At 29.7% G+C, this 19007-nt stretch overlaps 1 protein-coding gene across 1 annotated transcript in view; it reads left to right on the forward strand.

The window, feature by feature from the left end:
- Positions 1 to 17854, forward strand: part of LOC106685247 (protein Shroom2) — a 193614-nt gene extending 175760 nt beyond the window's left edge. Inside the window, exons 2-8 of the mRNA XM_067051905.1 lie at positions 8559 to 8689; positions 9249 to 9542; positions 11445 to 11681; positions 12995 to 13190; positions 13690 to 13828; positions 14537 to 14803; positions 17249 to 17854. Coding sequence (XP_066908006.1) covers positions 8559 to 8689; positions 9249 to 9542; positions 11445 to 11681; positions 12995 to 13190; positions 13690 to 13828; positions 14537 to 14803; positions 17249 to 17509 — 1525 coding nt within the window. The 3' untranslated portion in view covers positions 17510 to 17854. The remainder of the gene's footprint in view (positions 1 to 8558; positions 8690 to 9248; positions 9543 to 11444; positions 11682 to 12994; positions 13191 to 13689; positions 13829 to 14536; positions 14804 to 17248) is intronic.
- Positions 17855 to 19007: the final 1153 nt, after the last annotated feature.

Consider the following 19007-nt stretch of genomic DNA (forward strand, 5'->3'; position numbering starts at 1 on the left):
TAAGTGCTCGCATTAAAAAAAAAAAAAAGTTGCATCTTATTTGGCTGTAAAGTGAGGTTAAGTAGTTTCTCTAGTTTCAAATTTATGTATTTTTTTCATTTATTTCACTGTTTCCTTCCCTATTTATTTGAATTTCTTTGTTTTCGGAATAAAAATTGAACGCTGTCAGCTCAATTAGGGTTTTCGTGGACGGCCTTTAGAGATATCCGATGAAGAAACTTGAATACTTTCTCTCTTCTAGGTGCTTCATCCTGCGAAATTGTTGCCTAGTTATTCTATATAATTTAATGGTACCAATCCTTCAGTTACTTTTATACACGCCCTCCGTTTTATTTGATTAACTATTACAGATAATTGTTATGATCTCATACTCAATGTCTCAATAATGTCTGTGCTCTCTTTTCATTCCGGATAACTACATTCTAATCTGTTCTCTTCGGTAGACTGCTTTAGGGATTTAAACCCGTTAAAAGAAAAAGATAGAAAAAAAGTCTCAAATTCACTAATTTATTATTTAAACTGTTTCGATATTAAGTTCTTTCTAAAATGGGAAATCTGTTTCGGAAGTTTTAAAATATATTAATTTATTATAAACCACCAGTTTTATTAAATATCAAATAAAATGATTGAGGAAAAATCAACTTTTGGCTCACTTAAATATATATTACGCATTAATAGTTACTATTTAATATTCCTATTTCATAGTTATTATTTTTTAGTAACGTTTCGACCCTTGGTATATTCGGCCCTTCTATTCTTTCTATTGGTACTTTTCAAACATTTTGCTCTTCATCCCAGTCAAATTCTTGAAATCTATTATCATATATGTTACTACTGGAAGTATTGGTTTCTAGGGGCTTTTTAGTCTACAATATATAAATTAATATTGTGGACAAGATTTATTTCTTGTCACAATAACTTGTAACTGTATTAAGCTCCTATTATATCCTCTATAACTTTATAACTTTATAACCTCTATTAAGCTCCTATTTCAACTGCGGTAAGTCAAACTAGAAATAAAGTTGTCAACATAATAATAGTGCCTTAGCATTTTGCCATTAAGTTTTTTAATAAGAACTTAGTTATTGACATAAAGCTAAATTTATTAATTTGACGGTAAAATCATTAAACATCCTGATTTTTCATTATTTTTATGGGAAGAAAGAAACACTTTATTGAAAAAGTTTTGCTGCCCTATTGGGTAGCTACACTACATAACATACAACGTTTTGAAACTTAAAATTTATAGGCGTAGTATAATTAATTTAAAATATATGATTTTGTTTGTTTTCCATTATTTTCCGATTCATCTCTGATTATAACTTTTTTCCCCTGTCACTAATAAAAGATAAAATTAAAATCTACAATATAAATACAATAGTAGAAATTTTAAATGTAATTACAATATATACACATAAATATATTGAATTTAAATCTAAAACACAACTCATCAACTATTTACGCGGATAGCATTACTATAAATGCAGGTATTCTTGGAAATAATTGCTTTACAAATAAAAGTTACAATTATAAAAAGAAAGAAAAATTTAAAAAAGCAACAAATATTATAATTAATACTTCCTCCAAATTAGCGGAGGAAGTTTTAAATATAATTATAATATATACACATAAGTATATTGAATTTAAATCTAAAACACAACTCATCAACTATTTCCGGGGATAGAAGGATATAAATGCAGGCATTCTTGGAAATAAATACTTTACAAATAAAAGTTACAATTATAAAAAAAATAAATATTTAAAAAAGGAACAAATATTATAATTAAAACTTTCTCCGTCAATTCGATTAGTGGAAATAAATACATTACACTTATGCATGCTCTTTGGTTGTTTTCGAAATGAGACTTTTAATCAAAAATCTCTTTTTATCCTAAATACTTCTAATTCTGAAAGATGATGAATTGAATTTATTTTTTTCTCCTGAATCCATGTTTATTTTGGCCAAGAACGCCCCCTCACGTGATCTTTTTAAAAATAAACGAGTGCTTAGGCTGATGGTGTGAAAGCGAAAGGAACAGCGAGTATCGGGACCCTGCTGCCACTCGGAACCCACTTTCTCAAAATCAGCTTATCTTTCCTCTAGAAACAACTCAAGTCTCTTTACTAAAAGAAGTTGAGGGGCAAAAAAACTACTCATCTTTGGTTTCAAGGTTCGACTGGATTATTAAACTACCATTTCGGGTAGTTTCTATTAGTGAATTTCTGTATCCTTTTAAGTTTAGTTGAAGTCGTTTTTTATTCATTCAGCTTAAATATGAATTTTTTTATTGCCAACTTTAGAGTTCCATATTATTCTATATATACATAAATTTTAGATTATTCAATGTCCTGAAAAGTTAATAATGCGGCTTTGGTTGTGATTGCTGTCGAGAACAGTTTACTTTCACATTTTAACAGGATATTTAAATCAAGATGGCGATTGTAATTTAAATAACTAATTAATTAAGATCGCTTACAAGTGCCGATCCACGCAGATCAAGGTAATCTCCATGCAATTGAGATCATGAACACCCTCTTACTAGTGCCATATAGATCCCTCGGGTTACACTTGACAGCTCCAGTAATTTATCGAGATCTTATTCAAATGAAACCCTCCCGGACGGAGTTTTGGCTGTGGAGACCTCCCGACCTCAGTGCCCACAGCGAACCTTCAACGACTCCATTGTCCGACACAAGACGGACCACATTGAGCTGTTGCCGGCATTAATTGAACCAGATTCCTGTTTGTGCAGGAAGGACGGGTCAGGGCCTGGGGGCCAAGGGTACCGAGGCCTACCGTGCCCGTGGGCAGCTCTGCAATAATTATTTCCAGTTCCTGCCCGTGTTTGGTAGCCTGCTTAAGTGAGCAAAATAAAAAACGAAACCATTATAGTTTGCTTGAGGACCTGATAGCTTAGAAGGTTGGGACCACAGTCCTAAAGCGCTTAGTTTTACTTGAGCCATAAAAAAAAAAATAAATAAATAAAAAATATGGTTGGCAAGAGAGTAAGTTAAACTTCCTTTCTTTTTTAATATCAGCGGGCTAGCTTTGTCCAAGATCTTATTTGAAATATACTAGATAGATTTATTTATTGATAGATATTACAATCTAACACACAATTGTGGGCAATAGGTAATAGTGATGAATGATCTCATACATACTAAAGTAAAAAAAATTTAAAAAAATAAAAAAAAAAAAAAAACTCTTAAAATACATACAAACAAAAGAATAAACAAGGTGAACATAATCAAACTATCTGTATGAAAAATAAATAAATTATTTGAAATATGAGCTCAGTATAGACATCCCGTACTCATTGGCCGATAAAACATTCGTGGTTTTATTTCGTAACTTTAATTTATTTTTCTACCGTATAGTATTGGCTTCAATCAAAAATTCCCTATTTATATCTTGATGATTGAGTGTATATGAATTAAAATGAGATGGCCAGAGTTGGCAGTCAAGAAAAACAAAAAATGGTATTTGTTTTAATTACAATATTAATTACTATAATTATTACATTTTTTATGACGATTTAACTTATCCACAATTACATTTTATACATAGTATGTATGTCTCTTTAATTGGAGTTATTAATTAATTAAATTATTATTACTTAATTGGAGTCATTGTTGAAGGTAGCCAAATAATTCAAACCAAATTCATATTATAAAAAATAAAATAAATCAGACCTACTTATAATAAAAAAATAATAGTTATAATAAATAAATTTATGGAGTAACGAAAAATGAACTTTAATTCAACAAATGTTTTTTTATATGTACATGAAATCGAAGAAAAATAGGATAAGAAAGTTTAAGTTAAAAAGTAATAGATTCAATAATTAATTAAATGATACCAGATTTAAGTTTAAATAACTATTTTTTGTAAATACAATAAAATAAATGTAAAGGTGGAGGTATAAAAAGGCATCTATTTATACAAACAAACTAACGTGAAACATAAATAAAAAATAGGAAGGAAGGTAAAAGATGAATACCAAAAAGATACATTTACTAACGCAGTAATAAGTAATGAATTCATAAAAAAGAATATATATACCAAACAGATTTTTTAATAGATTTAATTATTAATTAAATGATCATAGATTTAGTTTTAAAATAACGAAATAATAATAAACTACTAATTTTTGTAAATAAAACAAATAGGTGGAGTTATCAAAATGCATCTATAGAAACAATTATAAAACATAAATAAATAATGTTAAGGTAATTGAGATTAGAGTTTTTGTAATTGGTATTCATCATTAACTTAATTACTAATTTTGATTTATGTTTTACATTAGTTTGTTTATATAGATATTTTTTTATACATCCACCTTTATATCTGTTTTATTTATGTCACTTGTATACTAGTACATCAGCTTTACCTATTCTGTCTCAATTTATTTATTTTATTATAAACTGAATTGTTACATTTTGTATTTTGAGGTAAAAGGTAACCGTAAGTTCTCATTAGGAGAGACTAGATAACCCCACAATCCTTGGCCGCATTTCGGCCCAAGCTGACAGTAGCGCCTGCTTCCTCAAGGCTCCTCTAGATAGCACTAATTTACCTTTATCATTATCTCTACTCAGTCAGTTAGTTGCTAATGATATCATTTCAAGAAGGTAAACAGCATTTCTGTATTGCTTTATTTTGTGAATAATCTCTTTTATTTCTTAAGAGTGTATTTTGATAGCTTTACGTTTGGGAAGGAGGGGGTGAGAAAGGGGATAGAATCCCTCTGCTTCTTCTGTCATTATTTCCCTTGACTCAAGGATAATATATTTTGTAACATCAATGTATCTAGATAACACGAGGAGACCCCTCACCTCCGGACTCAAAATAGCTCCTGAATGGATAACTCATATGTAAAATTAAAAATAACAGGTAATCTTAAAATACCAAAGGTAGTAAAAGGTAAGACACAATACGAATTACTTTTTCTTTCTTACACAGTAATGCACTACTAATTCACATTTTATTTCTGTTTTTTAGAGGGTTCGGAAAAAAAATGTATCTAGGTAAATTCGCACATTTAGTTTAATGAATCATATCAGTCTGTAAGAATGGGAATTTGGTTTTTATTTTTGTTATTACATCTCAATATATTACAGTATCTACTGAACTCGAACACAGGGTATTTACCAATAACGCTGCGAGATCGACTAGAAAGATTGACCGTAAACGCTGGCGATACTGTTGGCCAAGGCTTTAGCTGTGAAAATGGAATATAATGATTGATACATAACCTAGCTACTCCGCGCAAGGATATCGTAAATTATATGATATTATTGAAACAATCAATTTCGGAAAGGCCGCCTACAGTCCATATCGTGTTCTTCGTATTTATTATTCGACTTACTTCTTTTTCTATATTCTGTTCTGTAATATTCTGCAATGCCGAATTCATAAACACGCTGATTTGCTAGAAATCATAGAAAAAAGTATTATTAAAAAAAAATTGTATTTTGTTTTTGAGATTTTCCATAAATTTTAACCTTAGACTAGAGTCGATTTGTAACAACTTTAACAACTAATAGCTTTAGAAAAGGAGCTGTAGGAACATCAGTAAAAAAAAAATAAATAACAGCAGTCTACGATATCATCTTCGAAATATGTCCAATCCTAAATAAAATGAAAATTCTTTTTGTCAGATTGAAAAAAAACTGATTATTATTTTATAAATATGAGGTCGTGATCTAATAAATATATATAATCATTATATAAAAATCGAGTTGACAGTGTATTTTGCTTCTTCACACCCATATTTATCAAAATTCAGTAAGTTAATAATAACAGCTTAATTCAATAGGCAATTAAGAGAGAAAAATGGGGGTGCTTTACAAAACTCCTCTTCGTCAGCTCTTTTAGTAAATTATTATGGAAGCATCTCTTGTAGATAAGTTAATTTTTTATTGAAAATATTGATTTGTGACATCTATTGACTGTATAAATTTAAATTCTTAAATAAACTGAATAAGTTTTAGATATATAATTTTAATTTATCAAAAAAACATTTTTTTTTTTAGATCTGGATGTATTAAACTTTTATAGAATACTCCTAATGTATATTTTCACATACATTTATTACATGTTTTGCTCCTACCTCTACCGTGTCAGAATCTAGTTCTTAGCCTCCTGAACTTTCTCTCCTATTTTTCATGATTAAGATTACGTCAGAGGACGCCCGCTGATCGTTGACTTAAACCTGCTTATTTATTAATCAACGCATTAGGTTATTTAGGTTAATTACTATCGTCATTAAGATAATCCAAACTAGTCGTATTATAGATCTACTGAATTTGAATAACAGTGGAAATAAATAATATCTCGCGGTTACAATGTCTCTTCATAAGACAGTTGACGAAGTCTAAAAATATTGTATTGCTTGTGTAGGAAGTCCAATCTCTTCTTGACCCTTTAATTAGGGTTGTATCTGTAGATTTTGACTTAATATCGCAAAGATATCCGTTACTATTTATATAAGATTGAGATGTTGTTGAACACAGAGGAATATCTACTACAATTTAATGGGATAGAGGTTCAAACTCTCAAATTTCCCAGGTTTTAACCAGATTTCCCAACTTATCGGAGGTTTGAGGAGTATTCTCTGAAATTTGCACTTTTCCTAAAACCATAAAGAGCGTTTGTAAGCAGTTTGAAGTATTTTCTCAGGTCTGAAATATCCCAAACTTAACGAGTTTTAAAATTAATCAGAAAGATGACGCCTTCTCCATCTCTTCCTTCCTCTCCATGTCAGTGGTTGGTCCCTCGTAGTGACTTCTTTTGACGTATTTGATTTCACTTTCAGATCTTGTAGAATAAAAGTGTATTTTTTCTGAACAAAGCTGAATATTACGATTGTTTTCTTGATTTATATAGACCAAGTTGTATAAAACTTGACTGGAAGTATTCGGCATTTGTCTGAACTCCTTTTATTTATTAATCTAGAATCACTGTCAAATCCATGCAGAATGTATGGCAAAATACAAAATGGTGAAGTGAAAGAAAATGAATAGGAAGAAAAGTTCATGCAAAAAACAAGATCAATCATGTTAGTTTACATTTTGCACATGCCCCCTTAGATCTCTTTCTTTTGAAATTATGCTATTGAAAGATATGCAGAGAAATCCGACAGTAAGCGTGATTTTGACTTATTATTGACCGTACTTCACATTTAAACGCTAACGATTTATAAACTTTATGACCGTATTATTAGACCTTGTCACCTTTTCAGGCATGTTGAGCCACAAAACCTGGATCTTTTATTGAGCTTCTATGTAGTCGCATTAGAAACCGGTAGTCGGCGACTAGCGGTATCGAGAGATTTGATAAACGGTCTTGATATTTGATAGCCCAAGACAAAGGCTCATCGTCCTTGGCCAGGGAAAGTAGTTTAACTTCTTCACTCCCATCTCTGCCTGTTGAATCTCAATCCTGTCAGTGTTTTATTTGTTCTGGTGAGGTATAATGGAATTGATACCTCACCAGAAAAAATAAAATCCACGATGTTTGTATTATGAACAGACAAATAGATATAAGACGTTGATCCTCTAAATATCAGGATGTGAATCTGGCTCAATCTGCGTAATTTGTATGTAAGGCTGTGGAAATGCAATTCCTGAGGAAGATAAGTGGCATGATCAGACAGGACAGGAATAGATATATTACAATTAGGTCCAGTCTTGGTGTGGATCTCATACAGACTGTAATAATGGAATCCCAATTAAGCTGGTTTGGCGGTGGCCTTAGAGGTGTCCTTAGAATGCAAAATCATTGTCTTACTAGAGGGGCCAAGCTAGAAGGGACATGGTTTATAGGTAGACCAAGAATCACCTGTGAACAGAGTATAAAGGAAACCTTCTATAAGAGAGCCAATTTGAGAGAAGATTGGTGGAGACAGGGAGGGGTGGAGGAAGCTGTACCAGAAGGAACCTCACACTGCCATGAGGTAAAGATTATGAAATAAAATAAAGAAGGATTAGGTTCACAGTGAAATGATGGATGGAATGTAGATAGATTTAAACAAGGAAAATGTTGATATGAAGGTTAAGGCAGCTTAAATAAACTTGTATGCCAGATGGAGTGGCATTGAGATTCAACAAAGACAATGAAATATTGACCAGAAAGGTTGAACATAATGCCTGATGATATCCAAATTACAGGATGCATCAGTAGAAGAGACCAAATCCTGGTAGCAATAAGGTTTCTTGATGAGTACAGAGAATAATTGGTATTGGTGGGTTAAACATTCCTCACCTCATGTAGAATCACACAAATAATGGATTATTTCGGGGAATAAAAAAAAAAAATTAAATAAATAAGAAAAAAGTAGTTATTACTGAGTTTTATTTATTTTTTATGAATTTTCAATAGGTTCTAATATGTATATTATAATCATATGTATCAAACTTACATCATATAAGTTTTATATTTAGTGTAATTTCTAAAAATTTAAACGTCTCTAATTTATTAGTCTGTTTAGTTTTCAAAATCTTTTATTTTTAATTATTTTTGTAACCTATTAAAGTGTATGTTTAAAATTTTGCAGGAGTCAGTCAAAGGCATCCTACCTGTCGTACAGAAGGGAGCCGAAAGAAAAGGAGAAAGGCCTTCCTAATTTCCAAGGCAGTTACAAAAGGACTATGTCACCTTCTGGAGGAAGGATCATTGAAACAGCCTGTAAGTATTTTTTATTAAAATCAACAATGAAAAAAAAAATGATCATTAAATTTAAAATTTAATATATTAATTTTTAAACGTAATATAGATCCATGCTTTTCAATTATACAGCTCAGTTATCAAATTTGTCATTTAATCTTTATTGATGCTTGATTCAAATTGTGAATATTGCTATTAAGAATTAAAATCTCTGGCAAAGAACAGATACCTCACATTTGCAAAAAGAAACTCCAAATTACATTATCTCTTAAGTTTTTGTGTGCATTTTATTACTCTAAGGAGGTATATCAAAGTACAATAATATTTTACAGTAGTCTTGTATTCTAATAAATAATGTAGTTATGATTTCTCAAAGAAACATTTTAAGTGCATGTACAATTAGGAGGCATCACTTCTTATTTATCAACTACTCAGTTCATTATGGAATCCATAGATACTAAAAAACAGTCTACAATTCATATAAAAATAGCAATCCATTCATTTCTTTTTTACTTCTTCTATTAAGGATATTCAAAAATTGATTTTAAGAACATGGTATTATTGAAAAATACTGTTACAGTGGATAAGCCTATCGAAAAGGTACCTGATGCCTCTCCAGTCAGTGAAGAAGAAAAGTTGATTAATGAAACACCTAAAGAGGAAAAACAGCCTGTTAAAAGTGAAGAAGAACCTTCCTCACCTAATGTCGATCCTGTCTGCGAAAGGGACATTGGCTCAAAAACACTCCCCCGTGGTTACCCAGTTGCTGGACCTGCTAAAAGGGGAGTGCGTGCACCCCGTGCTCAGTCAGATCCAACATGTTCTACTAAGGTTGAAAAGAAGACTGTTTCTGCATCTACTCAAGATAATTTAGGTGAGTGACTATCTTATAAATTGGTGACTTTTTTTTATTCAGTCTACAAAATAAAAAAATATTGTTTAATGACTAATCTCATCTTCTGTTTTCAAGAATAAAAAATAAATAACATTAAACAACATCTATTGTATACATAATAGATTTTATATACAAAGAAAATGCATAAATATTCAGTAACAACAATGAGGAAATTTGTTTGTGATATCATTAGCTTGTATATGAGGTGTAGATTTTCGAAGCCAGACTTGTCCATTTTTTAAATTTTTAATTTTATTTGTGTATTATAACAGTTTTGTTACTATATTATCACAAGATAAATTCACTTCTAAAAATCTAAATATCTGAAAACAGTTACCTAAAAGCTTTTGGAAGAAATCTTTTTGCCTCACGATAATCTAGTACCAAAACTGTAAATTAAAACTGTCTTGGCTAGTATTACAATAGAATTCTGCACCACATATTGTTGTTTAATAAAGTGCAAACATAATTGAAGTTAATTGATAAAATTCATTAAGAGGATAATAGATATTCTCTTTATGAATTTTATCATTCATCATCATTTTTTATACACAATTATTGACAATCGAGACCCTAATAATTTTTTTTTAATAATGAGCACTAGAAGTGTCTCACATCACTCTTCAGTTTTATTTTTTTGGTTATTTATTTATTTATTTTTTTGCCAGAAAACATAACATTTTAGATTTATGATATAGTTATAAAATATATCTCTAAGGTTTCTTGCATACACTAAAATATATAAAACACATTTTCTTGAACCTAACCCATCTTTTTTTTATCGCTCTTATTATAGAAAAAAGTTTTAAATTTATACTATTATTCGTTTTCATAATTGCTTATGATTCCATAAGTATTATTATTACAATTGAACATCATTTGTTTTTTAACACGAACAATTAATTATTAAAATGACCTTCATCTTGAGTTAGGAATAAACAAATACATTTCCTTTTATTTTATGTAGATTTTCCTTTACCATTTTTTTCAATTTTTAATATGAACCTTTCTCATTTATACATCTGATATTATTATGAAGCTACATTTTTTTTCTCTTGGCTGGCTATGTTAAACCCCTAATATTATCAGTTCTGTTTAAATAAAATTCTATTTATTAAATAAATCAGTTTTATATCCAAATCAGTCTCAACACTTTATTTATTCATTTGTCCAACATTTCGGCCTTTCTAGCCATCTTCAGGGACATGTTCAATATAAAAATCCTTCTCACATTAATTTATATTTTCTATTTGCAGGCTATTCTGCCCAGGTCAATTTCTTTATTTAAAGTTAAAACCTCTTTATTTAAATTTTAAAACCATTCATTTATTTTTTCTATAAGATTATCCACAGTATAAAACACCACACCATATAACAAACCATTTATATCTAAATGGCCTGGGCAGAATAGCCTGCAAATAGAAAATATAAATTAATGTGAGAAGGATTTTTATATTGAAGATGTCCCTGAAGATGGCTAGAAAGGCCGAAACGTTGGACAAATGAATAAATAAAGTGTTGAGACTGATTTGGATATAAAACTAATTTATTTAATAAATATTACCTTGTCTCAAAAAATTTTTGAAATAATATAATTAAAATTCTATTGTTTGGTCTTTTAAGTAAAAAAACATTTTTTATGGTTATATTTAATGTCAGTTAGGATTAAATGAACTCCAATTTATACTTTTTTTTAACTGTCAAAACTTATCACAAAAAACTTTTCTTCACTTATCATCATTATTCTTATTTCTCTCAGTTGATAATTTGTTCTCATTCACCATTGTTATTCATTATTGATTAAACAATCCTAATGAGCTTTTTAGTCTTAAGGGTGGTTGTATGTATCAGATCCATTAACTTAAGTCATCTTTTTTACAGATGAAATAGTTAGAGAAGAGAAACCAGCAGTTGTCGGGCGGTCACAAAGTGATCGTACAGAAACAAGGCGAGTTGAAGAACCTAGGGTTAGTGATGCCTCTTCCCAAACAACCCCAACACCCTCCCCTCCTCCTACACCACCAAGAAGACACCTTCAGGAGGAGATTGAATGTGACCAGCTCTCTCGGGATCTTGCTAGTCAACTCTCACCATCACACAAACTGCATGGCATTTTAGGTACATATAGAAAAAATACATAATTTTTTTAATTATGCTATAATCAATAGATTGTCTTCTATCCTGTAATTACCTGGATGAAATTTTACAAAAAAAATTTTTTATTATATTTCGTTCTTATACGATTATAATTTTCATTGAATTTATTGATGGTTTCAAAATGTGGTAATAAAATATTAAATAAAATTGGAAGGTAGTGCATTTAAAAAACATATTTATTTATATTAAAATATAAAATATTGTATTTTTATTTATATCTTCAAGATTATTTTACATGTAATTAAATATAGCATTGTATTATTTCAAAATGATAAAAAATAATAAGAAGTAAAATGTTTTTTACCAATTTTTGTATGAGCTTCTTTGTTTATACAATGCTGAAATATTGACATTATTTTTTATCAGATCCCGTTATGTATCTCTTTTTAATTCTGTCAGCAAGTTGAAAATGATTACTTTGTCAAACTTAAAAGTTTCATTAAATGACTTTTTTTTTCTCTAGTTACTGTAAATTTCTATCCAAACATTTTTCTTCTCTTAATAAAAAATTATCTTTCCCCAGCATGAACCTTAAAGGAATGGAAGATATTTTTTTTAGTATAAATGTTGGTACAATGTTTCTCCTTTGAAGTATCATGATGTATGTACATATTTTTTTTAAATGTTGTTGAAATGGCTTAGTTGTAAGATAAATCAGTTTTTAATCTGTTTATATTTTTTTATGTTGCCTGTTTTTATTGCTTGTTGAATAGTAACATTATGTCTTTAGTTTAGTAGTAGTTTTCAAATAATTCAATGTTTGATAACATATGCATATACACATATTACTATTTACTTTTTTATCAATTTAAAAAGATTTTTCACAGAGAGGAAACAACTTTAAAGCATAGATTTTTTTGTTTTAAACTCCAGAAAAGTAGTAGTAATGATAAAAAATATTCAGTTATAACAGTGATTGTTTTGCATCTAGTCCTTTAACTGTATCAAAAACAATAGCAAAGACAAGGTTTTCTATTCTGTCACCAAAGAACATTCAGTTGTAAGCCAGTCTTGTTATAATTTTAATTCAAACAATTTGTTTAACTGTTAAATTTAACGATTTTTTGTATGGTTTGATATAACCCAAACTTTGAAGTAATTCTCAATTTATGTTTGTTATTAATTTCCCCTTTATTTACTTTTTTTGTTTAATGCATGCTCCAAAGGAATGAATGGAAACCCTGATGGTGAGAAAATGGATTTTAATATAACCATTTGAAACAGTTTCTTTTAATTTTAATAAATGGTTGTTTATGGTATTGAAATTATTACAGTTCCTGGTCCAGACGTTAAACGGTCGACTGATTATGTATCTGGGTTGTTCCGTATGGATTTTGCTCCCAGATCTAGATCTTCCTTAGTAACCTCACAAACTACTACTAGTACTATGACTAATACTACATCGGCAACTAATACAGCACAAGTTAGCCAAAATAATGCTACGCAACAAACATCAACCATCAAGTCAGGGTAAGTTTGTTTTGAAATTTTAAAAAGGAAGAAGTATTAAACATGAACAGACATAAATAAACATGGTTATTTATATTTTTTATTTATCGTTCACTAATGCTTGGAAGTAAATTGATTTTTCTATTAATGCACTTTTAATTCTTTCTAGTTAAAATAGACCTAATAGAAAACTTTATTTTTCTAATTATCATGCTTGGTATACCATTGGTCATAACATAAATAAAATATGTATTACATTATCTGACCAAATGTTTAAGATCACTGCAATCAGGAAAAATTATATTATTTTATTCTTTACTATATGTTCAAATCAGTATAAAAAGTTCAAAGCATTAATTTATAAATATAAACAATAATTAATATATTAAAAAATTAGTGTAATATAAATTAGTGTCGAAAATTGTGAATAATGAGTTTACTTAGTCATTTAGTGATAAATGCTTACAATGATTTTTTTTTAATTTTTCATCTAATAATCGTTATATTTATTTATTTTTAGGAAAGAGAGTGAAAGTCCCTCTCCCAACAACACGTACTTTACAACTCCAGAATGTAAAGCTCGTTTGTTGTCAACCACTAATAATACACAAATAGATAACACTGCACCCTCATCCATAGGAAGCCTTCAGCAGAAAAAGGTATGACAATTTTTTTTATTGTTACTAACCTAATACACTTAGTATATAAAGCAGGAATCACGGAATCAAATACTTTGAACAAACACATAGTTTAGTAGCTCATTTCACTTATTGCATGTTTGTTTTTTCCAATTTTGTAAATAGCCCATTTCTTAATCTTTGCTTATTGATTAAACTTAATTGTAAACATCCTGTTATTCTCACGTAATTTTATTTGTTTTATATGTGGTTGAATGATATTATAATAATAATGCTAATACAGTATACACTTTCTAAAATATATCTCTATGGGCTTTTGAACTGTTTTCCATTTTCGTTTTGTCAAGATTATGTTTCTGTTATGGAAGATTCTATTTATAAATCCATTATTTACTTTCGCAAGTATGAAAATCCTCTACGGTACATAATTACATTTTTTTATTTAAAATTCAGAAATCCATAAATCATTCATTAATGTATCTGATAGATCACTTCTACATAGGAACAAATAGTTTAAAGATTTTAGACTTTCAGCCAAAAAAAAATCAAATCCTTTAATTAATAGAATAAAAATAATATTTACCTGGACTAGTTGAAAGATTAAAAATAAACAGTAATTTTAATGTAATTGTTATGAAACTAAACTAGGTTATGAAAATAATATTTATTTATTTCCAGGGTTGTTCCTATAAATATTTCAAATAATGAGAATTTGTCTCTATTTTACAGGAGGAATTAATGATGAGACTTTCTCGGAAATTGTTAGTTTTAAAAGCTGAATCTGTAGCAGTAACAGAAGAAACAGCTGTGAACGAAGCCTTGGGCAATGCTGTGTGCGAAAGAGTAGAAAGGGTCGCAAGACCACACGAAGTTTCTAGATTTAAGCTACATGTCAAGGAAGTCGGTCACATCACATCATTACTTTTGTCCCTTTCTGGAAGATTAGCCAGAGCTGAAAATGGATTACTTGTATTATCACCCGAACATCCAGATAGGGTATGTATAGTTCACTGTTTTAGATGTTTAAATAATATTATAAATGTCAATAATAATTTATTTGATATATTTCTGCATTAATCATCATCATTGTTACAAACATAGATGGCACTATTGTTCAATCCAGTGCAATTTATGCCTCAGACAACCTCCATGTTGAATTCACAGAAACCTAACATTCACAAAAATATATACAGCACTCTACACTCGCCCCCATTGATCAAGGTAAAGATAGCCGAGGATAGTGATGCTCTTGAGTCAGATGGCAGAGCTGCTACTGGGTGGTGGAGCTCTGATAACCTGGTCCCCTCAAATTTTATGTATTACAAAAAAATAAATAAATAAAGCTGGAATGATAATATAGAATTAGACATGAAAAAAAAATTTTTTTACTTGCAATCTAAAATGCACAGATCCTGAACTGGAAGGAGTTTAAACATATGGAGGAGGTCAAGAAGGCCAAATTGCATTTACTTGGAGCCAACAAAACCAGAAGAAAAGCATGGAATAAGTTAAAATCCAAAACTACACTCTCTTGTATTCCGGTGTTAATGCCGGGGCAGTCCAAAGAGCAGCTAGGCGAGTTGGATTCTTGTTCCATAACAACTTAGTTTCAGTAATAAAAAACCTGGCAATTCGTGAGTGGTTGAATCATGGTGTTATACATCCTAGAAGGAGAGAAAAACCTCTCTGTGATAGTTGCTTAAGGGACTAACAAAGTTGCTGTTTCTCAAGAGAGAAGTGGATGACTGCGAAGTCACATTGCTTTTGGCCATTGATCTGGCATCTGGGGAAGATATGATAAAAAATTTACAATATATAAAGAATCTTGAATGTATATGTATGTGAGGTGAACAATTTTACTATAGCGGATACTCCTATCTTCTTCACATATAGAAAACCATAGATAGACCATAGAGAAGACAATGAAAGAATGAAAAATCTTATATACATTTTGGTCAAAAGAGAAGAAGTTAGAGAACCAGAGCATGACAAAAAAAGCAGCATTTGAGATCAGAAATGATCATTATTTCCTATATATAAGCAAAATTTGGAACAAAGCTAACCTGAAGAAAAGACACAAGAATCCAAGGAAAAGGGTTATCAAAAATGGCCTTCTTAATCTTGAGATCAAACTTCTTGAAATAGCATGGAATGAAACGAATGTCTGTATGACTAGTTTCCATTGTCAAGGACACAATCTATGGAAGCAAGGCAACTCCAAACAGTTATAAATAAATTTACATTTATGGCAGGCACATTGTACTCGTAAAAATACTAATCAAAGATAAATTTTGGATAAACATAAACATGTTTACGAGACAGGAGTTACTCTTTTATTAATAAAAGAGAAGAAATTGGCTACTTATTTTCAAGATAAAGTAAAGAGAATAACCCTAAACCATAACAGATTATGAATTGCGATGACATAGTCAGAAGCTGGACAGTATTTAGAGATATCCTCCGTGATATCTCAAAATTGGCTCCTGGTTAAAGCGTATTGGCTCTAGCCCCACAAGAACACTCTGATAGACTGAAAATTAGAATTGCAATCCAATAAAAGAAGGGAATTCAGAAAAAATCATTTGAGCCTGAGAACTCCACTGCTATTGAATCAAAGAAGCCAAATTGAAATATCACCTGAAGTGGAGAGATTTAAAGTTGAATGAGACTCAAAGGTACCCGGAAGATGCTTAGGTCAAAGACAGCTTATATAAATTAAGAGGAGTTTGAAGATGGCAGTAGGACTTAACAAAATTACTCATGAAATAATCAGCAACCGTGGGTTGATGAATATCCATGGGTAGTATTGTACCCAGCAAAATCTACTCCAAAATACTTGTGTCAGTCAAAAGAGTGAGATTACCTTGGCCATTATGACTACAGCAAGACCAAAAATATTATTTTACAAGATTGGGTATTCGCCAAGGTTGTAGTTTATGGTCTTCTACTCTGCATAATAGTCTTGGATCTAGCATTAAGAAAATTAAAACGACAAATGAGGCTGTTTTAGCTGGGATACAGAAATATACAACCCATGTAATAATCCTCATTAGTATTAGTTGATAGCATCATCTTGTTAGCTGTCTATGGCCAAAACCTTCAATACAACATAAATGTTCTCAGCTTATTGGATAAAGATTGAAACCAGACAATGCCTTACTCCCATCTGTTTTCAGATTACATCTTCCTCATCTACATTTTAGTTTTTTATTAATTACTTTTTAGTGATTCATTCATTAGCAAATTCAATCCACATTCATTCAAGCTATAGTAACACTATCATTTCTACAATGCTTACTATTATTTATTTTAAATTATTTTCATTATTTACTTTTTGAAAGAGAAACTGATTTTGCATTTATAATAAACATTGTTAATTATTATTTCATGCTAGCTTGATTCTTTTAGTTAATATTTCTTTTTTTTCTATCTTCTTTTCAGAAAGCATTAGAAGAAAAGCGAGACAAGCTGTTAGCTCAGCTGAATGAAGCAAAACAGTTGAAGAGTAACATTGACCAGCGGAGTGGAAGCGTCTCATCGATGCTGTACAACTACCTTACTGGCGAAGAATATACAGATTATGACCATTTCATCAACATGAAATCAAAGTTACTTGTCGATTCAAGGGAAATTGCTGAGAAAATTCAACTCGGTGAAGAGCAGCTAGCAGCTTTAAAAGAAACACTGGATCAAGTGAGATAGTTGGTGTTTCTAATTGTTACTTCTCAAGTCATTTGTTTCAGAATGAATTTCATCTAAATATTTTTCCTTTCAGTTTGACTAATGACTTAATAAAATGTTTTCCTCCTTTTCTTGTTAGAAATTGTTAATTGTTTGCTCGATTATAAATATAAAAATTATTTGTGTAGTTAACTAAGTGAGCAATGATGAATTCGCAAAACCCTGTCACTAGTCGACACTATATTTTGTTTAATTTGCCATTAATGTATTGTAATAAATGTGTTGTAAATAATAAATATTATGTTCCCTGTCAATATTATGTAATAAAGATGTGTAAAACCATTCCCTTTACAGGGTTTGGTGAAACTGCCTTCTAAAAGGTCTCATAAACAATTTGATGAATACTTAGATTTTATTATTTTATCATTATTAATTGTTTAACTGCCTCTTAACTAGTTTTGTATTAGTAATTAATATTTAACAAATCCCATAATATTGTTCACATATTTTAAGAACTGAATATCAATTCATGTACATAAAAACTACGAAAAATTTGTCCTTTATCAATATGTTCTATTGTATTAAATATTAAGATTCTCATAAATTATTGATCTTTTTACATTTAATTAAGATTCTTTCACGATGAGTCGATTGTCGATTCTCAGGTGAAGTCTTAATTTCTTTTAATAGAAATTAACCTCTTCCATTTGGCACTAGTGCAGAAAAAGAGTCAAATGTCAAAGATGGTATTTACAGTTTTACCTACTGTCTTTTCAATTAAAAATCATTGCTGTAAATTGATTTACCCCAGAAAGGTTTAATGAAGGAAAAAAAAATTCTTAGGTTTCAAAACCTAGTTTAATGTGATAAGTCCATTTGGTGATTTCATTGGAACCATTATGGTTAATAAATTTTAATGAATGTGTATGAAATATCTTTGTTTATTAGTTTTTGTTTTGTTTTTAAATTGTAAGTAGTGCGTTGCAAAATATATATATAAAATTAATTACAAACTTTGTAATTATACGAATTGTATGTTTATATGTAAATAAATCTAGCATTTTGGTGCTACAACATTAAATATTTCTTATATTTTTTTTTGTTATTTTATTTTAACCTCAACCTACCATTTAGGTATTCAATACAAATGACATTGATATTTAAGATGATAAAATACAAATCGTGTACAATCTTTTTTTATTTTGGGAATTATTAGTCTTCAACCTCCAATTTCTTAATCAAAGGTATTAGCACACTCATTTAAAATTAATAAATAAATAAATTGAAGTAAGAAGTCTAATAATTCCCTAAATAAAAAACAAACAGTAAATACAAAATTGGTTTAGAATAAGAAACCAAAAGACAAATCCCATAATAATCAGGAGTTGATAATGCTAGATAACGTGTATTTAAATTCCTTAGGAAGAAATAAAGTTAAATTCTATCAAATTGAGTTGATAAAGAATAATAATAATATGTTTATTTGTTTTTGGGGCAACCCTCAAATTAATAGAGTTAG

Source organism: Halyomorpha halys, unplaced genomic scaffold (genome assembly GCF_000696795.3).
Source record: "Halyomorpha halys isolate HHAL.00 unplaced genomic scaffold, Hhal_1.1 Scaffold673.1, whole genome shotgun sequence".
Lineage (NCBI taxonomy): Eukaryota > Metazoa > Arthropoda > Insecta > Hemiptera > Pentatomidae > Halyomorpha > Halyomorpha halys.